The sequence below is a fragment of the Carcharodon carcharias genome, chromosome 11, assembly GCF_017639515.1.
Source record: "Carcharodon carcharias isolate sCarCar2 chromosome 11, sCarCar2.pri, whole genome shotgun sequence".
NCBI classification, from domain to species: domain Eukaryota; kingdom Metazoa; phylum Chordata; class Chondrichthyes; order Lamniformes; family Lamnidae; genus Carcharodon; species Carcharodon carcharias.
Genome location: NC_054477.1, coordinates 5,695,837 through 5,719,962, shown reverse-complemented (window position 1 = coordinate 5,719,962; position 24,126 = coordinate 5,695,837). Strand labels below are relative to the sequence as shown.

The following is a 24,126-nucleotide window of genomic DNA, read 5'->3' as shown; positions in this document are numbered from 1 at the left end:
CTGGAGGACAGCTAGTGTGATACCGATATTCAGGGAGGGAGGAAAGGATAAAGCAGGGAACTACAGGCCAGTCAGTCTAACCTCAGTGGTGGGGAAACTATTGGAAGCAATTCTGAGGGACAGAATTAATCTACACTTGGAGAGGTAGGGATTAATCAAGGACAGTCAGCATGGTTTTGTTAAGGGGAGGTCATGTCTGACCAATTTGATTGAATTTTTCGAAGAGGTGACCAGTTGTGTAGATGAGGGCAATGCATTTGACAGAGTCTACTTGGACTTCAGCAAGGCTTTTGATAAGGTCCCGCATGGAAGACTGATAAGGAAGGTAAGAACCCATGGGATCCAAGGCAATTTGGATCCAGAATTGAGTGGCAGGAAGCAGAGGGTGATGGTCGAGGGGTGTTTTTGTGACTGGATGCCTGTGTCCAGTGGGGTTCCACAGGGATCGCTGTTGGGTCCCTTACTGTTTGTGGTATATATAAATGATTTAGACTTGAATGTAGGAGGGTTGAACAGTAAGTTCGCAGATGACACGAAAATTGCTGGAGTGGTAAATAGTGAGGGGAATAGCCTTAGATTACCGGAGGATATAGCCGGGCTGGTCAGTGGCAAATGGAATTTACTCTGGATAAGTGTGAGGTAATATACTTGGGCAGGACAAACAAGGCATGGGAATACACGATGAATGGTAGGACCCTGGGAAGTACCGAGGATCGGGGGACCTTGGTGTGCATGTCCTTACCCTTAAGGTAGTGGGACAGGTAGATAAGGTGGTTAAGAAGGCATATGGGGTACTTGCCTTTATTAGCCGAGGCATAGAATATAAGAGCAGGGAGGTTATGCTAGAACTGTATAAAACGCTGGTTAGGCCACAGCTAGAGTATTGTGTGCAGTTCTGGAATCCGCATTATAGGAAGGACGTGATTGCACTAGAGAGAGTGCAGAGGAGATTTACCAGGATGTTGCCTGGGCTGGAGAGTTTTAGTTATGAGGAGAGATTGGATAGACTGGGGTTATTTTCCCTGGAGCAGAGGAGATTGAGGGGGGACATGATTGAGGTGTATAAAATTATGAGGGGCATAGATAGGGTAGACAGGAAGGAACTTTTCCTCTTGGTGGAGGGATCAATAACCAGGGGGCATAGATTTAAGGTAAGAGGCAGGAGGTTTAGAGGGGATGTGAGGAAGAATATTTTCACCCAGAGGGTGGTGGGAATCTGGAACTCACTGCCTGAAAGGGTGGTAGAGGCAGAACCCCTCATAACATTTAAGGAGTATTTGGATGTGCATTTGCAATGCCATGGCAACAAGGCTATGGGCCTAGTGCTGGAAAATGGGATTAGAATAGTTAGGTACTTGTTTTGACTGGTGCAGACTCGATGGGCCAAAGGGTCTTTTTCTGTACTGTAGACCTCTGACTCCCTCCTTCCCCCACCCGCACAGGTAGCGCTACCGCTTGTGATCCACGCAGGACAGGCCTTAATTGGCCCGCCCGCGTGAAATCGCGATGTGGAGCCGATCGCGGGCAGTGGTTGGCTTCCCAACTGCCCCCACCCGCCTGACACAGGGAAGATTCGGGCCTTAAGCACATAATTCCAGGTTGATGTTCCAGGCAATACTGAGGGGAGTGCTGCACTGTTGGAGGTGTCTTCTTTTGGAAGAGACATTGAACTAAAGGCCTCTCAGGTGGGTGTAAAAGAAGTCGATGATACTTTTCGGAAGAGGGGCTGGGGAGTTCTCCCTTTTTTCTTGACCAAGGTTTATTCCTCCACCAATATCACTAAAAAAAAACTAGTTGATCTGGTCAATTAAGACCTGTACTGCGTGGATCACAAGCGGTAGCGCTACCTGTGCGGGTGGGGGCAGGAGGGAGTCAGAGGTCTGGTCACTTATCACGTTGCTGTTTGTGCAAGCTTTCTATATTTCCTACATTACAACAGGGACTATGCCTTAAAACATGTTTCATTGGCTTTAAAATACTTTTTGATATCCAGAGGTCATGAAAGGGGCACATAAATGCAAGTCTTCTTTTACCTGCCCCCTGTATTCTCCCACATCACTGTTGTCTCCTCCAAATCACTCAGCTCGATACTGTCCTTGCTGAAATCAGCTTCCGATTCTCCAGCTCGAGAGGAGGTCCTGCGGGATCTCACCGCGCCGGTGGTCGGACGTGACTTATCGAGTTCCCTCAGCTGCCGGCCAGCGAATTCCACCTGTCGAGCGGACACACAGAACAGCCATCATTTCAGCTGCAAAACTGTGGAGACACAGGCAGCAAATATTTCAGTCACAAAGGTGGAGAGGACCACGCCTGTACTCCTCTCTCAATCTAATGCTCGCAGCTGTCTTTTCTAAATCCAAAGGTCTGTCTCTGTCTTGGAGCTCAGTGTGCTTTTATTTAAGGAAAAAAGAAGGCCATTCAGCCCCCCTAGCCTTACCCTGACATTCAATTAGGCCACGACTAATCCACATCTCAACTTTGTACCCACCTTGGCTCCAAATCCCTAGATACTCCTTACCTAACATTAAATCTAGTGATCTCAAGTTGTGAAAGTTGCAACTGACCCCCAGGATTCCCAGCCTGGGGAGAATGTTCCAGATTTACAATGCCCTTTATGTGAAAAGTTCTTTCCGATTTCACTCCTGAATGGCCTAGATCTAATTTTGAGATTACGCCTCCCTTTGTTCTGGACTTCCCCAACAGGGGAAATAGTTTCTCTGTATCCAGGTTTCCATGAGTAATATAGGATAAGGTAGAGGCCGCTCCATGTTCAATTAGTACATGGCTGATCTGTATCCTAACTCCATCCACCTACCTTGGCTCCATATCCCTCAATACCCTTAGTGGATGGGGAAAAACCATCCACCTCAGATTTGAAATCACCAACTGAGCTGGCATCTACTGCTTTTTGAGGGAGCGCCACACTTCCACCACCCTATGCGTGAAAGAGATTTTCTTAACCTCTTGCCTGAATGAGCTGGTTCTGACCCCTTTGTCTGCCACTCACTTACCAGAAGTAGTTTCTACCTAACCCATCAATTCCCTTTCAAGAGCATAAAATCCTCAATCATATCACTCTACAACCATCTGTATTCCAAGGAATACAAGTCTCATTTCCCTTCTTAACAGCACTGTGGGTGATCCCACACCAAATGGACTGCAAAAGGTTCAAGAAGGCAGCTCACCACCACCTTCTCAAGGGCAATTAGGGATGGGCAATAAACGCTGGCCTAGCCAGCGATACCCAGATCACATGAACGAATAAATGGAAAAAACCTCTCCTCAATCTAACTCTTGGACTTCTGCAGAATTTGCACTGCACTCCTTCCAAGATCGATATACCCTTATTAAGAAGTGATGTCTAGAACCTTAGATCACATCTGGTTATCCTGCATAATCAAGACTTTGTACAGCTCCAGCAAATTCTCCTCCCTTTTATACCCCAGCCCTCTCACATATAAATACGAACATCACATTAGCCCTTTAGGATATTTTTGGTATCCGACAATTACACTTCAGTCATTTGTGTACGTGGACCTCAAATTGCTTTGGACATCCACTGTTCCTACTGTTAAAAGTTCCTACATAATTGCTCCAATTGTCTACCTGCGCAGAGAGGGTCTTGTTCTTCTCGGTGGCCTCCTTCAACTCCTTCACCGACTGCTGCAACTCCTTGCGCAGCTGCTCATACTCGGCGCGCAGCTCCGTGCTTTCCTGCTTCGCGGTGGCGAGCTGCTGTTCCAAGGAGGAGATGTTCTTCCCACTGGTCTCCAACTTCTGTGTCAGCTCAAGGTTCAGCATCTTTTTGCTGTCGTAGTGAGTCTTTGCCTTATCCAGCTATGTTTCAGTGGTTTAGGGGTGGAAATACAAAGAAGCACAATGAAACATAACCAGAAAAATCATTGCTCCAAGGTATGAGTTATCATGTCCTGTTCACTCATCATCCTCCCCCCGTGCTCACTCACCAACACGGCCTCACAAGAACACAAGAAATAGCAGGAGTAAACCGTATGGCCCATCAAGCCTGTTCCACCATTCAATATGATCATGGCTGATCTTGGGCTTCAACTCAACTCTCCCACCCAATCCCCATATCCCTGATTCTGAGACCCCAAAATTCCACCTCTCTGTCTTAAATATTTTAACGATGGAATCCACAACTCTTTGGGGTGGAGGATATCAAAGATTCATATCCCTTTGAGTGAAGTAATTTCTCTTCATCTCAGTTCTAAATGATCAGCCCTCACCCTGAGACTGTGCCCCTGTGATTTGGACCAGCAGCACCTTGATTTTAATATTGGCATTCTTGATCTCAATTCCCTCCATGACCTCACCCCTCCCTATCATCATAACCTCCTCCAGCCCCATAACTTCCTAGGAAATCCGTAATCTTTCAATTCTAGCCTCTTGAGCATTTCCAATCTTAGTTGCCACCGATGGTCATGCCTTCAATTGCCTGAGCCCTAAGCTCTGGAATTCTCTATTTAAACTCCTCTTTAAGACATTCCATAACCAGTAGCTTTTGGTCACTTGTCCCTAATATCTTATGTGGCTGTGTCCAAATTTCATTTAAAAATCACTGCCGTGAAATTCTATATAATTGCACATTGAGATTCTATCTTCCTGACCTACCCCCTGTGAGACACTTAATTGCATCAGAACATTCGACATAAATGAAACAGTGAAAAAGAACGTGTTACCATGGGTTTACAGTCATGGCCGAACTATGTCAGACGGACAAACCTGGGCCTTGATGTGCTGCACAACCTCCTCCTTCTTCTCGAGCTGTGCATTGAGCTCCTCTACCTTCTGCTCCAATTTCTCCTGTGCCTCGCTATCGCGCGCCTGCAATTACAGTATGCAGTTTGTGGTTAGACAAGGTTAGAGTGGAGAGTGATCTAATCAGTAACTGATGCTCTCTGGAATCATGGGGGAGATCACTAGGCCATATACAACGAAAAAAGGCGTTCGACCCACTGTCCCTTTGCTGTACAAATTCAAACTAATCCCAATGTCCCACTCTCTTAACCATAGCCCCGTTATGGATCCCAAACTAATCACACAACTCTGCTATTGCAATGTAAGCCAATGCTGGTACCAATTTGCAAACAAGGTTTCACAAACGGTGATTAGATAATTGATTAGGTAACTGTGGATTTTGCTCTTAACAAAAGGTGTCTGGTTGAAGGATAAATACTTGTCTTGGATGATGGGTGTGGCCTATCCAGTCTCAAAAATCCAGATCCAATACTCAGCAAGAGGCTGCCTCAGGAAGTCAATCCCTTTTCGGCATTTACTCTATTTAAAGGCACTCAACATAGCTCAGCTCCTATCTGTCAAAAGCATGAGTCACAAACCATGCTAATGATTCCAACAGCAGCTGCAATTAATGGGGTTTTAACAGAGTCACAATCTTCATCTCTCGTTTTGTCTAATACACCAGCTACATGTGGCTTATCAGGGATCCAGATATGATAATTGCATTTCTGATTGATAGATTAAAATTAAATTGGTCTGGTCACGTTGCAAGTGCAAAGTTAACCTGTGTGTAAGTATTCGTTTCGATTGTTGCGGTTATTTCACTCCCTTGGTTACTGAATCATTGGAAGTTCACGGCACAGAAAGAGGCCACTTGGCCAGCCAGCCTCATCCCACTTTCCAGCATTTAGCCTGTTGTTCTGCAGGTTACGTTTCTTGAGGTGCCTATCCCAGATACCGTTTAAATGAGTTGGGGGTTTCCGTCTCTACTACCCTTTCAGGCAATGAGTTCCAGGCCCCTAAACCCTCTGTGTGAAAAAGCTTTTCCTCATTTCCCCTCCAATCCTTCTACCAATCACTTTAAATCTATGCCCACTATCATCACTGACCTCTCTGATAAAGTAAGTAGGCCCTTCCCATCAACTCTATCCAGGTCCCTCACAATTTTGTATATCTCAATCAAATCTCCCCTCAGTCTCCTATGTTCCAGGAGGACAACCCCAACCTATCTGACAGCATCGGCGGAGAAGATAAGAGTTGACGTTTCGAGTCCTCATGACCCTTCATGAAGGGTCATGAGGACTCGAAACGTCAACTCTTATCTTCTCCGCCGATGCTGCCGGACCTGCTGAGTTTTTCCAGGTAATTCTGTTTTTGTTTTGGAATTCCAGCATCCGCAATTTTTTTGTTTTTATCCCAACCTATCTGATCTTTCCTCATAGCTGCAATTTTCCAGTCCTGGCAACAACCTTGTAAATCTCCTCTGTACCCTCTCTAGTGCAATTACACCCTTTCTGTAATGAGGTGATGAGGACTGCACACAGTATTCAAGTTGTGACCTAACCAATGATTTATACTGTTCCAGCATAACCTCCCTGCTCTTATATTCTATGCCTCAGCTAATAAATGAAAGAATTCCATTTGCCCTTCTTAATCATCTTATCAACCTGGCTTGCTGCCTTCAAGTTTCTGTGGGCATTCACTCCAAGGTCCTTCACTTCCTCTACATCCTCCAAATTATTCTGTATTCCTTTGCCTTGTTTGATCTCCCCAAACGCATCACCTCACACTTCTCTGGGTTGAATTACATTTGCCACTTTTCTGCCCACTTGACCAGTCCATTAATATCTCCCTGGAGTCTACAGGTTTCCTACTCGTTATCAACTACATAGCCACCTTTTGTGTGGTCTGAATGGTGATAACGTTTGTGAGGTAAATATACATGAATATAAATGTGCCAGGTGTGACCCGATGGGAGGCACTCTTGTCTCTTGAGTCACAAGGTTCTGTGTTCAAACCTCAGCTTGTGCACAAAAATCCAGGCTGACACTCCAGTGCAAAATTGAGGGAGTGCTACACTGTCAGAGGTGTCATCTTTCAGGCGAGACATTAAACTGAGGCCCCATCTGCTTTCTTAGAAGGATGTGAAAGATCCCATGACACTATTTGAAGAGGAGCAGGTGGAGTTCTAACTGGTGCTTTAGGCTGATGGCCCCAAACAACAGAACAAGACGACTACCTGGTCCGTTTGTGGGAGCTTGCTGTGCATAAATTGGCTGCTTCATTTCCTACAACAGTGACTACGCTTCAAAACTTCGTTGTTGGCTGTAGAGCACCTTGGGACATCCTGTGGTTGTGAGAAGTGCTACCTAAATGCATTTTTTTTTTATTAGACAAAGTAGTCCATGTACCTATTGTGTGTATTTGCTAAAACAGCGTGTAAGTTGATCAGTAGCCGGTACTGGACAAGCCTAACATAAACCCAGGTTTATTAAGGAGGCAGAATGAGGAGAGATCTAACTAGTGGTCCCAAGCGAAGCAATGAGATACTTGGTGTTCCAGTGTCTTACCTTGAGTTTCTGCAGCTTACTTTTAGCTGTTGTGTCTTGCTGGGCCAGCTTCTGATTCAGGTCTGCAATCTGGAACAAACCAGTTTCCCATTAGGAGGCGGACGAGACCTTGGGCACTTTGGGGGTGCCCAGCACCAGAATCTAAAAGGGGCTTCAGAGACAGACTGCACAATGTAATTTCATCAAGGTTGGGAAGGGAAGGAGAGGGAAGACTGGAGCAGAGACTTCAAAAAGAATAATTCAGCTACTGGACAGAAACAGGAGGTTCAGATGACACCAGATCTCAAGAGGGAAAAAAGGACTAGCATTTCTCTAGTGCATTCCATGACCAGCATTCCTAACAGCTTTACAGTCACTGAAGTGGCGCCACTGTTGTAGTGTGGGAAATTTGCACACAGAAAACTCCCACAAAGCAGCAAAGTGATAATGACCAGATAGTCTCCTTTAGTGATGTTGGTTGAGGGTTTAATATTGGCCAGAACACTGAGAAGAACTCCCCTGCTCTTCTTCAAAATACTGGGATCGTTTTTGTCCACCTGAGGGGACACTTAGGGCCTCAGTTTAAAGTTTCATCCAAAATATGGCACTTCTGATAGTGCTGCACTCACTCTGTTCTGCACCAGGGATGTCGGCCTGGATTGTTCCGCCCAAGTCTCTGGATGGAGACTTAACCTACAATCCTGACTCAGATGAGGGTGAGTCGACTCCATGGATGCCACCTTGACGTGGTGGAGAGGTTTGTGCTCTCCGGCAATCCCTCAGAGCGATGTGTTCAGGAGTTCCTTGCTCCTGACAGGACCACCCATGGTGGCAAGGGCAAGGGGAGGTGCCAGACAACATGCAGTCCAAACAGTCCTCAACAGCGGAACAGGCATAGGAAGACTGCGCACCTCACTGGCAGCGAAGGCAGTAGAAGGCTGCAAAGGCAAGGTGGCCCTGGCCATCATGGTTTGACACGTCACTGAAGTCTGACCACTAACCCATCAAAACCCATGGTGTCCAGATTAAAGTCATGCACATGCTTCTTCCAGGGTTCACTACCAAGCCCTGCGGCAATGGAGAATCGGCAACAAGGACAGGGTTGTGAACTTAGGAGACCCTATTCAAGAATCTGTTGTCTTAGTGATGAGGCAGAGTGGTGACAGAGAAGGATGCAAATCCTGTAGTCTGGATTCCACTAACTCGTGGGACATCCTACCCCATGGTGCCCAAAGATCTGTGGGTTGAGAATTGGCCTGTTCAGTCACACGAAGACCCACGGTAGAAACTTATAAACCTGAGTAGAAGTATCGTCAAATCCAGGGACAGCTGATGACGAGCCACAGGGCCATGACTATCCCTAAATTCTTGGAGCGGCTAAAAAAAATTCCTGACTGTCTGCTAAGGAATCAATTATTTCAACTTTCAGGTGAGACCTCTCAGTTAGACGTAAAAAATTCCAAGGCGGTTATTTCGAAGAGCAGGGGTGCTCTTTCCAGTCCCCTGCGGCCAATATTTATCTCCCAACCAACGTCACAAACAATCACACCCTGTGGTCATGAAAGGTCCCATATAAATGCAAGCCTTCATTTTCTTCCTTTTATCAACTGGAGCTGAATTGGATTCCCCACTCATTGCAGACATACTTCAATTATTACATCAGTCATGTGAAAAAAAAACCTCTCTCTCATTTTCCAGAAAAGCTGTTTCACAAACTCATCGGCAAGTTTTTTAAAATTCTTTCAAGGGCTGTGGGCTTCACTGGCTAGGCGAGTATTTATTGCCCATCCCCAATTATCATTGAGAAGGTGGTGGTGAGCTGCCTTCTTGGACCGCTGCAGTCCGTGAGGTGTAGGTACACCCACAGTGCTGTTAGGGAGGGAGTTCCAGGATTTTGACCCATTGACAGTTAAGGAACGGCGATATATTTCCAAGTCAGGACAGTGACTTGGAGGGGAACTTCCCAGTGATCGTGTTCCCATCTATCTGCTGCCCTTATCCTTATAGATGGTAGCGGTCACAGGTTTGGGAGGTGCTGTCAAAGGAGCCTTGGTGAATTCCTCCAGTGCATCCTGCAGATGGTACACACTGCTGCCACTGTGTGTCGGTGGTGGAGGGAGTGAATATTTGTGAATGTGGTGCCAATCAAGCAGGCTGTTTGTCCTAGACTGTGTCAAGCTGGAGTGTTGTGGGAGCTGCACTCATCCAGAAAAGTGGGGAGTATTCCATCACACTTCTGACTTGTGCCTTGTAGATGGTGGACTGGCTTTGGGGAGTCAGGAGGTGAGTTACTCGCCACAGGATTCCCAGCCTCTGGCCTGCTCTTGTAGCAGCAGTATTTATATGGCTAGTCCAGTTCAGTTTCTGGTCAATGGTACCAAAGCCTTTCATAATTTTAAAGACCTCTATCAGTTTACCCCTCAGTCTGTCTCTTCTCTGGAGAAAAGAGACCCAATTCAGCAGCCTTATAATCTCGGCAGCATGTGTAACTAAGCTTCTCCCACAATGGTGTTAGTTGCGTATATAGTCATCTATGTTGTCTATATAAATGACAAATAACAGGGGACCCAGCACAGATCCCTGTGGTACGCCACTGGACACTGGCTTCCAGTCACTAAAGCATCCTTCTGTCATCAATCTCTGCCTCCTACAACTAAGCCAATTTTGAATCCACCTTATCAAATTACCCTGTAACCCATGTACCTTTGCCTTCTTTATAAGTCTCCCATGTGGGACCTTATCAAAGGCTTTGCTGAAATCCATATAAACTACATCAACTACACTACCCTCATCTACACACCTGGTCACCTCCTCAAAACATTCAATCAAATTTGTTAGGCATGACCTCCCTTTGATAAAGCCATGCTGACTATCCCTGATCAAACCTTGCCTCTCCAAGTGGAGATAGATTCTCTCCTTCAGAACTTTCTCCAATAGTTTCCCTACCACTGACGTGAGACTCACTGGCCTGTAGTTCCCTGGCTTATCTCTACAATCCTTCTTAAATAGCAGAACCACATTAGCTGTTCTCCAGTCCTCTGGCACCTCCTCCGTGGGCAGAGAGGAATTAAAAATTTGGGTCAGAGTCCCTACGATCTCCTCTCTTGCCTGCCTCAGCAGTCTGGGACACAAATCATCTGGACCTGGAGATCTGTCCACTTTTAAGCCTGCCAACACATCCAATACCTTGTCACTCCCTAATCAATTTACTTAAGAATCTCGCAGTCTCTCTCCCCAGAGTTCGATACCTTCATCCTCATGCTCTTGGCTGAAGACGGATGTGAAGTATTCATTCAACACTCTAGTGATGTCCTCTGGCTCCACCAATAGATTGCCTCCTCGGTCTCTTATGGGCCCTACTCTTTCCCTGGTTATCCTCTTCCCATTGATATACTTACAGAATATCTTGGCATTTTCCTAGCAGAGCTTTCTTATGCTCCACCCTGCACTCTCTGTACTCCACTAATGCCTCTGCTGATTTGCTCCCCATGTATCTGCTAAAAGCCTCTCTTTTCCTTCTCATTGTAACTTGAATATCTCTGGTCATCCATGGTTCTCTGGGCTTGTTACTTCTTCCTATCACCCTAGAGGGAACGTGTTGAGTCTGTACCCTCCCCATTTCCTTTTTGAACACCCCCCCCACTGTTCCTCTGTAGATTTCCCCACAAATAGCTGTTCCCAGTCTACCTTGGCCAGATCTTGCCTTATTTTACTAAAATCCACTCTCCCCCAGCCAAAACAATTTTTTTGCAACTTGTTGATTTCTTTGTCCATAACAAACTTAAATGATACCATGTTGTGGTCGCTATCACTAAAATGCTCCCCCACCACCACCTCAGCCACCTGTCCGGCTTCATTCCCCAGAATTAGATCCAGCAATGCGCCGTCCCTTGTTGGACCCTCTACATATTGACCTAAAAAGTTCTCCAGTACACATTAAGAAATCCACTCCATCCAAGCCCTTAACACTATGTCTATCCCAAATTATGTTGGGAAAGTTGAAATCACCTAATATTATTACCCTATTGTTACTGTTTTTACACACCTCCACAAATTGTGCACATATTTGCTCCTCAATTTCCCGCTGACTATGTGGCTGCCCCTTTTTTATTCCTAAGCTCTACCCACAAAGCTTCATTTGATGCCCCCTCCAAGATATCATCTCTCCTTGATGCAGTAACTGACTCCTTAACTAATAACACAACGCCTCCTCCTCTTCTACCACCTCCCCTGTCTCGCCTGAAGATTCTATATCCTGGAATGTTGAGCTGCCAATCCTGCCCTTCCCTCAACCATGTCTCAGTGATGGCTACTATATCACAATTCCACATGTCAATCCTCACCCTTAACTCATCTGTTTTATCTGTAATACTCCTGGCATTAAAGTAGAGGCCATCCAGTCTTGCCTTACTCCCTTGAAGCTTAATACAGCTGTGCTTCCTTTGACTTGATTGTTTTACAGTATTATGACACGTCCCTATTCTGCTAACATTCTGTGTCCCCTTCCCCTGCCGAATTAGTTTAAACTCCTCCCAACAGCACTAGCAAACCCACCCGCAAGGATGTTAGTCCTGCTCTGGTTCAGATGTAGACCGTCCTGCTTGTACAAGTCCCACCTTCCTCAGAAACGGTCCCAGTGATCCAGGAATCTAAAACCCTCCCTCCTGCACCAACTTTAAAACCATGTATTCATCTGCACTATTCTCCTATTTCTGAGCTCGCTAGCACATGGCACTGGGAGTAATCCAGAGATTACAACCCGGGAGGACTTGCTTTTTAGTTTACTGCCTAACTCCCTGAATTCTTAATGCAAGACCTCATCCCTTTTTCTACCTATGTCATTGGTACCAACATGTACCATGACCTCTGCCTTATCACCCTCCCCCTTCAGGATGCCCTGCAGCCATTCAGTGACATCCCGGACCCTGGTACCAGGGTGGCAACATAGCCACAATATTTATATGGCTAGTCCAGTTCAGTATCTGGTCAATAGTAACCCCCAGGATGTTGATAGTGGAGGATTCAGTGATGGTAATGCCACTGAACATCAGGGACGATGGTTGGATTCTCTCTCATTGGAGGCGGTCATTGCCCAATGCTTGTGCAGCGCAAATGTTACTTGCCAATAGTCAGCCCAAGCCTGGATATTGTCCAGGTCTTGCTGCATTTGGACACGGACTGCTTCAGTATCTGAGGAGTCACAAATGGTGCTGAACATTGTGCAATCATCAGCTAACATCCCCACTTCTGACCTTATGATGGAAGGAAGGTCATTGATGAAACAGCTGAAGATGGTTGGGCCAAGGTACACTATCCTGAGGAACTCCTGCGGTGATGGCCTGGAGCTGAGATGACTGACCTCTAACAACCACAACCATCTTCCTTTGTGCTAGGTATGACTCCAACCAGCGGAAAGTTTTCCCCTTGTTTCCCATTGACTCCAGTTTTGCTAGGGCTCTTTGATACCACAAATGCACCTTGATGTCAAGGCCAGTCACTCTCGCCTCACCTTGAATGGCGGAATAGGCTTGAGGGGCTGAATGGCCTCCTCCTGTTCCTACTGGTGTGAATTGTACTCAGGTGAAAGCCTGGCTTATTTTCTGCTATTAGCACCTTGGGTACTCATATGAAAAACATTCATGCAAAGGAAAAAATGATAGCAATGGCATCAGTGATGAGTGATCAAGGTGTAATTTTAGTGACTGGAGTAGTAAATACAGGTACAGGGGTCAAGTAATTACACAAAAATAGCAGTTAATAAAGCCTGGTCTTCAAAGAGGTTAAGAACAGTTTCGTCAGGAAGTCTTGTTTAAGGGCAATATGCTTTAGAATGAAGAACTACAGTTGTTTACACGAGTTTTCAAAGCTGGATTTGGGAACAGATACATCATGAGGCCTCATGTACCTATTAATGTAAGCGAAATAAGGTGGTGTATAAAGCAGCCTGGTTTTCAAAAGACAGAGAAACTGAATAGCTGTTTCCTGTAGTTATGCTGATCACTGTGCTAAAGTTTGTTCCATCGTCTCCCCCATCAGGTATCTTTGGCTTACTTGTAGTGCATTGTGGTAAGCCTAGAGCAAGGAGTTTGACTGTTAATTATGAGCCTTGGAAATGCAAGAAAACAGTGAGGATAAGAAGAGATTTCAAGGAAGACAAAGGCGGGCTGGTGAAATTGGCAGGTGCCATGCAACACAAAGCGTGCGGTGATACATTTTGGAAAGGCAATATAACTGTTAGAATTTTAAAAGAGGGTTACAGAGGCAGAGAGCTTAATTTGAGAATAAAAACCAACAACTAAAGTGATTTTTGCTTAAGAAAGAACAATTAATTTACCTGGGCGCTCAGCTTTTGCTTCTCATCTTGAGACTTGCGCCTCTCATCTAGCTCCGTGAGTTTTGCCTTCTCATACTTTCTGGTCGCCTCTTCCGCTCTCTTCCTGCTGTCCTCCTCCCTTGCCCTGCTGGCAGCCTCCTGCTCAGCATGGCGGGCCGTCAGATGGCTCAGCTCTTTGGCGTGTGCCTCCCGGGCCTTGGCCAGCTCTGCCTCGAGCCTCCCGCGGGCCAGGCCAGACTCGGAGCTCAGTTGGCTGCTGCTCTGTTGGAGCCGCTGTATCTCCCGCTCTTGCTCCTGGCAGCGCTCCTTCAGGCCCGGCAGCTGTCCAGCTTCCGCCTTCAGCTCACCCAGCAGCCTCTCCTGCTGCTTGAGCTCTCCCTGGCGCTGAGACTCAGCTGCCCTCATTGCAGCCTGGGCCTCTGCCAGCTCGCCACGCAGCTGGAGCAACTCCTGTTCTTTGCGGGCGCATTGCTCCCTGTCTACTTGTGCCTGATGCTCCAGAGTTGCTTCTGCCCGCTTCCTGGTAGCCAGCTCCTCCTGGAGACTCTCAACTGCCTGCTTTTGGGCGGCAATCTCCTCTTTAAGGGATGCATTCCGGAGCTTGGTGGCTTCTGCAGCCGTCTCTCTCTTCTGTGCCTCAGAGGCCTGCTCCACCCTCAAGGCCTCCACCGTTTCCTGCAGCTTCCTACTCGCTTCCACCTCTGCAGCCACTTTCTCCCTCAGCTTCGCGTTTTCCTTCTGCCCTTCCACAGATTTCAGCTGCCAAGTTGGGATTTCCAGCTCAAGGACCCGAACCTTTTCTTTCTGCTTTGAGAGTTCCTCCAGGTGCAGGGCCACCTTTTCCTTCAAGGCCCTTTCCACCGATTCTTTCTCCTTTACCAAGCCACGGAGCAACGACAGCTCACCCTGTAGAGCAGTCACATGCTCTCGGCTGTGTGAGCCTTGCGCTGTTTTCTCAGTCTCCAGCTGGGCAATGACTCCCTGCTGTCCTTCACATTTCCGCTCCAACTCAACCAGCTGCGACTTAAGTGCCTTAATATCGCTCAGTCTTTCTTGGCAGAGTTCATGGGATTTGGAGAGTTCCTTTTCAGCAGAATCCACTCTCTGCTTGTGCTGTTGGACAGCCTCCTCGCCCACTTTCAGCTTAGACCCAAGCTCACACAGCTCCTTCTCCTTCTTACTCAGGACCTCAGCATAGCGGAGCATCTCCCGTTCCTGGCTGACTATCTTCTCCTTCATGTTCTTCACGGTTGACGCTTCCGTTTGGAGCTCATGGATCTTTGCTTGCTGGTGCCTGTTCTGTTCCTGCCATTTCTCAACTTCACCTCTCATCAGTTTCTCCTTGGCCTCCATTTCCTCTCTGGCAGTGTGAGCGCTGGAGATCTCACGCTGCAGCACCACAAGGCGCTCCTGTTGCTCGCTCAGCGATTGCTTCATCCTGGCCTCCGCCTCAAGCCTGCTTGCCCGCTCAGCCTCCAGTTCTACCTTGGCCGCATCTTTCTCTTCCGACAGTTTGTGCCGCTCTTCCTCCACCTTAGCCAGGCCCTCGGACTGGGCTTTCTTCAGCTCCACCAGCTGGCTGTGCAGCACCCCAACCTCTGCACTTAGCTCCAACCTCTGCGCCTTCTCCTCTCCCGCCGCCTGCCTCGCATTGGCAAGATCGGCCTCCAGCTCAGAGATTCGGTCCAGCTGCTCACTGCCAGTCTGGTTCATCTGCTCCTCAAGGCGAGCCACTTTTGCCCTGGCCTCAGAAAGCTCCTTCTGGATGCGGTCTCGCTCATTAGAGTTTCCTCTGGCCTCCTCCTCCACCTGTGATAGGCGCAGAGATGCTTCCTTCTGAGCAGCCTCATACTTCTCCTGCCAGCTCACCACTTCAGCTCGGGCCTTGTCCTCCAATGCTTCTTTTTCCTTAATTTTTGAGAGAGCATCGCAAAGATCCTTCTGTAGCGCTGAGGCTTTCTTCTGCTCCTCGTCATTCAACTGGCTTATCTGCTTCTCAAGCCCATCGCTCTTGGCCTTTTCTTCCAACAGCTCAGCTTGGGCCTTTTCCCGCTCCTCCTTTAAGCCCAGAATAACCTCCTCCACCTGAAGCTGCTTTTGTTGAACAGCCTCAAACTTTTCCTTCCATGATGCAACATCTTCGTGGAGCCTTTCTTCCTCCTTCTCCTTCTCCCCAACCACCCTCAGCGCATCGGAAAGCTCACTCTGCAGCTTGGCAGATCTTGCCATCTCTTCATTCATAGACTGCTTCATTTGCCCTCCAGCTACCTCTTGGCGCTTCAGTTCTTCAGATAACTGGGCTCTAGCTTGATTGCGCTCCTCTGTTAGCCCCTTCACCTCCTGTGCTAATTGGGAAAGGCGCTCAGCGTCCTGAGTGCGACCCTCTTCCCATCGCTTCTTCTCAATTTCCAGCTCTTTGATAGTCTCCTGCAAGGAAGTGAGCTGCTCCTGGAGGGTCTCGGCATTCTTAAGGCACATGTCAAGGCCAGCCAATTTTTTCCTGTGCTCCTCCAGGGTGCCTTCAGTCTCCTGCAGTTTTGCCTTAAGAGCAGCAACCTCTTCAGAATGGGTCTGCTTGTGGGCTTCACAGGCGGATTGGAGACTCTGGTTTTTAGAGGTCACCTCCGCAACTTCAGTGCCCAACACTTGTACCTTCTGCATCAGAGTGTCCCTCTCACTCTTTAGGTCTTCCACGTCCAACTGATTACTTTTCAAAGCCTGAATCTGCTGAGTGAGCAACTCCAGTTCTGCCTCCTTCTCAGCCTTCAATGTCTCGTACTGTGTGACGAGAGAAGCCTTCTCGTTACAAATTCTCTCAGACTCCTCCTTCAGCGCGGCCACTTGCTTCAATGCACTCTCTCGCTCGGCTCCCACCTCTCTCTCAAGAGTGTGCAGTGCCTCTTCTTTTGCCTTCAGGGCTTCACTGAGTGTCTCTACCTTGGAGTCGAGATCAAGAACAGTTTGCTGGGCTGCCCTCTCTTTGCTTTGAGAGTCGTCGGCCAGCTGGCGCCTCAGTTTCTTTTCCTCTTCCAGTTCAAGGTCCCTTTGCATCAAGGAGTTGTTCAGCTTCATGATCTCCACATTCAAGGCATCCAGCTGCCCAGTCAGCCTTTCCTCCTGAACCCGTGCAGCTTGCTCGAGCAGATCCTTCTGATCAACCAGTTCGTTGATGGACTGCTGGAGGCTGCTGACAGTCTCGGCAAGTTGGCTTTTCCCCTCCTTGTGAAGCGTGCTCTCTTGCTCCAGTTCTGCAGCTTTGGCCGTCAGCTGTGACACTTCTGCTTTGAGGGCTTCTAACTGCAATGACAGAATATTGAGAGAGAGAGAGAGAATAAATCAGACAAGCCAAAGCTTTAATTAAATTGTATTCCCTCAAATATAGAAGACTAAGGGATGATCTGCTCAAGGTATTCAAAAGGATTAGGTAGCGGAGAGAGAGAGAGAGAGAGAGAGAGAGAGAGAGAGAGTGAGATCTCAACGTTAACTAGACCATTCAAGGGTGATGGTCAGGATGCATTTCTTCACACAAAGGATAGTGGAAATCTGGAACTCCCCCAAAAGGGTGAAGCTGTTCTTCAGTACCAGGCTTCATGCAGCACCATTTCTCAGGTATTTTATATTAAATGTCCTACCTGGAGAACGTCACCCATGACCTCTCCTTTCATCTCAGTGGAGCTTTCCCCAGCTGCCTTCAGCTGATCCTCCATCATGGAGACCTTTCCTTCCAGGATTTGTACTTTTTCTTCCATCAATTTCTATCAGACACCAAAAAAAACCCAAACACACTTAAAAAATGTAGATTAGTCCCAAGAAAATGTGCACCTCAAAAACCAGAAAACAAAAGTTATGACTGAACTCAGGTCATTCTTTAAATAACTGTGCATTTATATAGCATCTTTTACATCCTTGGCATGTTTCATCAGAAGTCAGCCCTGAGACACTGAACAACAGCCCGCATTTACATTTAATATATTAAAGCATCCCAAGGCACAACATAGGAGTGTTATCAAAACACAATCTGAAAGAGCCATGCAAGGAAATAACAGAAAAAGGAACAAAATGCTGGAAAAACTCAGCAGGTCTGACAGCATCTGTGGAGAGAGAAACAGAGTTAATGTTTCGAATCCAACATAAATCTTCTGCAGGGCTAAAGAAAAATAGAAATGTGATGGAATTTATAATGTTTAAGTTGGGTGGAACAGGTAAAGCTGGATAGAAGATGAGTGATAGGTGGGAGCTAAGGAGAGATTGACAAAGATGTCATGGACATAAGACAAAGGGAGTGATAAAGACTAAAGAAGGTGCTAATAGTGGCATAAAGATAAGAAAGCAAAATGTGTTCATATCAGAACAAGGGTCAGCACTCTGAAAGAACAACATAGAACAAGTAACAAATGGCCCTTTTCTTCGGTGGGGGGGGGGGGGGAATGTAGGAGTGTGGGGGCGGTGGCTGGGGAGAAAAGATAGAAAGGGGATTTTAAAAAATGAGGGAGGGGGATTAAAAAAGGGATAAAATAATGAAAGGGGCAGCTGTTGCATTTTCTATGATTGCACGGGAAGGTGCCGTGGGAAAAAGGATGAGGTGCTGAGATGGGGGTGATAGAGGAGTGGACCAGTGTGTCATGGAGAGAACGGTCCCTATGGAATGCTGATGGGGGTGGGGGGTTGATGAGAGGGAGACATGTTTGGTGATGGCATTTTGCTGGAGTTGGCGGAAGATGATCCTTTGAATGCGGAGACTGGTGGGGTTAAAAATGAGGGAAGGGGGAGCCTATCACGGTTTCCATTGTCGCTTGCCATTTTAACACTCCACCCTGCTCTCTTGCCCACATGTCTGTCCTTGGCTTGCTGCATTGTTCCAGTGAAGCCCAATGCAAACTGGAGGAACAACACCTCATCTTCCTGGAAAAACTCAGCAGGTCTGACAGCATCGGGACTTTACAGCCTTCCAGACTGAATATTGAATTCAACAACTTTAGGTCGTGAGCTCCCTCCCCCATCCCCACCCCCTTTCTGTTTCCCCCTTCTTTTTTTTTTCCAATAAATTATAAAGATTTTCCTTTTCTCACCTATTTCCATTATATAAAAAAAAACCCACTAGAGCTATACCTTGAGTGCCCTACCATCCATTCTTAATTAGCACATTTGTTTAGATATCACCAACTTTAACTTTAACACCTATGTGTTCTATTGTACTATTGTCGTTGACATCTTTTGATGATCTGCTTCTATCACTGCTTGTTTGTCCCTACAACCACACCAACCCCCTCCACCTCTCTGTCTCTCTATCTCTCCGCCCCCCACACACACACACCTTAAACCAGCTTATATTTCAGCTCTTTCCTGGACTCGAACTCAAGTTCTGTCGAAGGGTCATGAGGACTCGAAACGTCAACTCTTTTCTTCTCCGCCGATGCTGCCAGACCTGCTGAGTTTTTCCAGGTAATTCTGTTTTTGTTTTGTTCAGTTTACACTCTTTCACAAGTAGTTCTTACCTTCTCTGACAGAGTCATGTGGAGGTCACTCTCCAGTTGTTTTTGCTTTCCTTCCCAAAGGGGTACAGCTGCCTCGTGCTCGTCCGCCAGCTCATCCAGCGCCTTCTGGGACTGAGCCAGACGACTGCTCAAGTCACGAACCTACAGCACAAGATGGACATAGAAGAGTCTCACTGAAGTCCCAAGGCATCTGCTGGGTGGATGGGTGGGAGGGGAAGAAAGGTGATTGGCTTGGAAAATACTGGGAGGGGCAAAACAAACATCGACCCTTTCACAAATGACTGACGATTGATCTCTGCCACTGGATGAACTGCCCAGGTCGCCCTGTATCAAAAGGTGATGATAAAGTGCCAAACAATAACAAACAGTTGACCCTCTACTTTTAGAAGTGGCCTGCAGTGTCATGGCTGTCAAAGACAAAAGATTACATTTGGGCACGAGTGTGGCACTGGTTTAGACAGTGAGCTGAAAGTTTGCAGTCATTAGTCTGTGCCTTTATATGTTAAACGCAATGGAGCTCAAAGACCTCCCAACCTGTCCAAACTGTGAATGATCGAGTAAAACTACTCATTGTAGCTGTGAACACTGACTGAGGTAGCAAAACTGATTATCCCTTCATCACACAATGAATCCTAATCACCACAAAGGAAATCTTATCAACTGCTAAATCAATCAAGCTTTGTCTGCAAGGTTAGGTTCAGTGCTGCACTAGAGTGCCAGCCTGAATTATGCACTCCAGTCTCTGGAGTGGGACAGGAAGCCACAATTCTTTTCAGCCAGAGAACAAGAGAGGGCCAAGGTGACATGAATCAGATTGATGAGAAACAGTTTGTGCAACACAAATCTCAGGACTGTTTATTTTTATTCTTTCATGGGATGTGAGTGTTGCATTGTAGCCCACCCATAATTGCCCTCGAGGTGATGGCAGTGAGTTGCCTGCTTGAAGCATTGCAGTTCATTTGGTGTAGGAACATCCACAATGCTGTCAGGGAGTGAGTTCCAGGGTTTTGATCCAGCGACACTGAAGGAACAGTGATATATAGTTCCAAGTCAGAATGTTGTCTGACTTGGAGGGGAACCTGCAGGTGATGGTGTTCCAATACAACTGCTGCCCTTGTCCTAGGCGGTAGAGGTTGCATGTTTGGAAGGTGCTGTCAAAGGAAATGCTGCAGTCCATCTCGTAGATTGGACACACCGTTGTCACAATGTCGTGTCCTGGATGGTGTTGAGCTTCTTGAGTGTTGTTGGAGCACTCAGGCAGGCAAGTGGAGAGTATTCTATCACACTCCTGACTGGTACCTTATAGATGGTGGACCGCTGTGTCTCCTGTCAACACAAGACTGCCGTGGATACCAATCTACACGTAGGCACTTGTCCATGCAAGCGCAGAAAATCAATGATGTAATTTGAGAGACAGTGCTGTTTGGATCTTATTCCGATCCTGAAGCTGTTCGCCCAGTTCCTGAGCTCCGCGGTAGGCGGGCAGTCAGGGCACGGCCTCCCCGCAGTTTCCAGGGATGGGGATTGGGAGGGAGGGAGGGGAGGCTTCTGATCCACCCGGTGACAGCTGCAATTCCGGATTACAACCTCCCTAACCCACGTTCACAGCTCCAGGGCTTCTTCCTGGTAACAGACCCAAGTCAAATGGAAGAGGCTCTGCAGCGGGAGATTCAGAAACTGCGGAGAGGTCGGTATCTTGGCTGCCCACCACAGGGCACAGAAATTGGTGAATGGTTTCAGGAACCGAGCTGAGCAAGTGTGGCATATGGAGGTTGTAATCCAGGATTGTGACTGTCGCCAGGTGGATCAGAAGCCTCCCCCCACCCCCCGCCCCACTGACTCGGAGGAGGCAAGGCTTTTTTTTAAAATCACCGTCTCTAATGACTGTTTAATAAGCATCTCTGCTCCTGGGAGCTGCCTCTTCCATTGCTTGCAATGACATTACGGAGTAAAACAGTATAACTGCGCTTCCAGGGTGTGGAGAGCAAACGCAGCCATGGGGGACAGGCTTTGGGGAGCCAGGAGATGAATTATTCATCGCAGAATTTTCAGCCTCTAATCTGCTCCTGTAGTCCTATGGCATTCATAGCCAAGAACTAGGCCCAACTGGCCTATGTGGGTGCTCGTCTCTCAGACAAGCAAACAATCCCTATCACATTTATCTACCTTGTTCTCGTACCCCTTGATTCACTTTTCCCTCAATCTCATCTTAAATGTTGACATTGTTTCTGCCTCAGCCTTTTCCTTAGAAGTGAGTCCCACAACCTCATAACTTTGTGCCCTCAGTTAGCAATCTCATATTTAATCCTGTATCTACCTCGAAATAACATGCACGGTAGTGTAATGGGTATATGACACCTCTGTTACTGGAATCAAAATTAGGAATACCATTGATATTCAGCCCATCTGATTGAGAATATCAACACTAGATGGAGAATACCAACATGCATTGCAACATCCTGCTGCTGACTGAAACCACTTCAAACGTGTTGACCTCATCACCACTCCAACCAATTCCAGGGGATTACCATCTCCGTCCCAAACCTGATCCCGTACTCCTGTCCTACAGGGGGAGGGGTAGATTTGGAAGTGTTTTTCCACGTTTCCTTTCTCGACCCAATTAAGGATCCGATAACTATACATTGATGTAGCTTCCTATGTTACAACACTTCAAGTATTTGTTTTTTTGGGTATAAAGCACTTTGGGACATTCTGAGTTGTGAAAAACGGTATGTAAAGGCACTGTATTTTTATCTTCTACTGCCCCTGAGTGAGAGAGTGAGTGAGTGAGAGAGAGTGAGAGTGAGATGCCATCCACCCATGAAGGCTTCGCTCCTGCAACTGCCAGTAAACAACAACAGATTTCACTGAGAATTTTACCTTGTAGGAAATGTCTCCGTTTTCTTCTTCAAGTTTATCGATTTTTCTCTCCATTTGGCTTTTCTCGGTCTTCAGATCCTGGCACTGTTTCTGAGAATCACGGAGTCGGTTTAACAAACTGGGGAGAGGGGACAGTGTGTAGAGGTTAGAACACCTGATAAATTGTTATGATTCCAGCTGTTGTTCCTACTGGACAAGTCAGATCCCAGTGTGGAACCCAGCTTGACATATCCTAACTTTTATTTGTCTGCTTAGATACGTGGAGAGTGGTTACTGAACAGAGTCACAAAAGTCAGCTGATGAACTTTTTACAAAAGAAAATATTCATTAAACAAGAAAGTATGAACCATATTACAGTACTCCTTCATCCACAACTATACCTTTACAGATATATGCAGATTTGTCAAGATAACACAAGTTACAAAAGCTATCTTATTGCGATCATTAGAGTGTAAGTACACAGTTCATGTAAACCAATAGGCGACCTGTGGTCAGGCACACCACACTCTGAAACCAAGTGACAGGTGCCACCCGAAACAGATGCTATGGATTTCTCATCAATTTCCCCAGACACTTGTCACACCACGAGCCAAATGGTCTTACTGAACTCCGTCTTTCAAACAAGGGCTTCCAATCTCCACTCCTGAAGAATTCGTTTTGCAATCTTCTCCCAAACGACTTCCACAAGAGTCCACCTCCAGGGTTTCGAATTCAACTTCCGATGTTCCTCTCCCCTGGATTGCCACGTGCACTTAAGCTTTCTTTCACATGCTCTCTCTCAAATGCTTAGCTGCGCCATCATAAACCATTGCTTCATATGCTCATAGTAAAGAGTTACAAGACCTTCAGCTGTCTATTTGGACCTTCTGGCTTCTCGCAAGCTTATATTGCTTTGAATCTGGGTCCAGCAGCTTCTCCCTTTATGCTTGGAGCCTTTCTCTGCTCCTCACTCTTAACAGGACCTTTCCCAGATTCCAGTTTGTTCCCTTCGACAAGAAGGTCTTCATGGGGCCATCCTTCTTCTGTTCTTCCTCTGCAACTGTGTGCGCGTGTGAGTGAGAGAGGGCGTGAGTGAGAGAGGGCGTGAGTGAGAGAGGGCGTGAGTGAGAGAGGGCGTGAGTGAGAGAGGGCGTGAGTGAGAGAGGGCGTGAGTGAGAGAGGGCGTGAATGAGAGAGGGCGTGAATGAGAGAGGGCGTGAGTGAGAGAGGGCGTGAGTGAGAGAGGGCGTGAGTGAGAGAGGGCGTGAGTGAGAGAGGGCGTGAGTGAGAGAGGGCGTGAGTGAGAGAGGGCGTGAGTGAGAGAGGGCGTGAGTGAGAGAGGGCGTGAGTGAGAGAGGGCGTGAGTGAGAGAGGGCGTGAGTGAGAGAGGGCGTGAGTGAGAGAGGGCGTGAGTGAGAGAGAGCGTGTGAGAGCGTGTGAGAGCGTGTGAGAGCGTGTGAGAGCGTGTGAGAGCGTGTGAGAGCGTGTGAGAGCGTGTGAGAGCGTGTGCACATACATGCTCTCTCTCTGGGCCCCTGTTGCTAGGGAACAGCATAGGTTTTTTTCTTTACATTGCTTGCTTTAACTCCCCTTCAAGAGTTACAAAATCTCATTAAAATGCAGGCATCTTTTAAAGTGAAACTAAAACTCAAGTTTCCCCTCTTCTTACCACACTAATACAGAAACACATATTAAACTTCATTCCTAACACCCACAAGTACAACTTACTTAAACTATCTCTAATTCCTAACAAAATACACAACATATATTAGTCAGAAAAATTCTCCAGTCAAACCAGCATCAGAAAAACAAACACCTCCCAACAGCGCTACGGATATCTGTAGTTGGAAGCCTTGAAGCTTTTAAATCGCAGTGGCCAAAAAAAAAAAGTAAAGCGAAGAAAAACAAATCAGACAATGGACTGAGTGGGCCCCAAAGTCCCAGACAGGGCATACAGAATCACAGCAGTGCCACACTGGGTAGCAGCGCAGAGCCATGGCAACAATTCCTGGAAGGAACCCTCCTCTCTCCCAGATCACCACTGGTGAAGACACTGGGGTATAGACTGGACATGTGGAGCACAGATACCTCAAGCCAAAGCTCTGGGTTTTGAAAGCCGTAGCATTGATGA

General features: G+C 47.1%; 1 protein-coding gene across 2 annotated transcripts in view; it reads right to left on the bottom strand.

Moving 5' to 3' along the window:
• Window positions 1–24,126, bottom strand: part of numa1 (nuclear mitotic apparatus protein 1) — a 90,501-nt gene that overhangs the window by 19,964 nt on the left and 46,411 nt on the right. For both annotated transcript variants that reach the window (XM_041198630.1, XM_041198629.1), the window contains exons 12-19: window positions 22,017–22,134; window positions 19,137–19,277; window positions 17,274–17,396; window positions 13,642–16,938; window positions 7,329–7,397; window positions 4,744–4,845; window positions 3,607–3,837; window positions 2,034–2,212 (exon numbers count right to left, since the gene is read on the bottom strand). In XM_041198630.1, coding sequence (XP_041054564.1) covers window positions 2,034–2,212; window positions 3,607–3,837; window positions 4,744–4,845; window positions 7,329–7,397; window positions 13,642–16,938; window positions 17,274–17,396; window positions 19,137–19,277; window positions 22,017–22,134 — 4,260 coding nt within the window. The remainder of the gene's footprint in view (window positions 1–2,033; window positions 2,213–3,606; window positions 3,838–4,743; window positions 4,846–7,328; window positions 7,398–13,641; window positions 16,939–17,273; window positions 17,397–19,136; window positions 19,278–22,016; window positions 22,135–24,126) is intronic.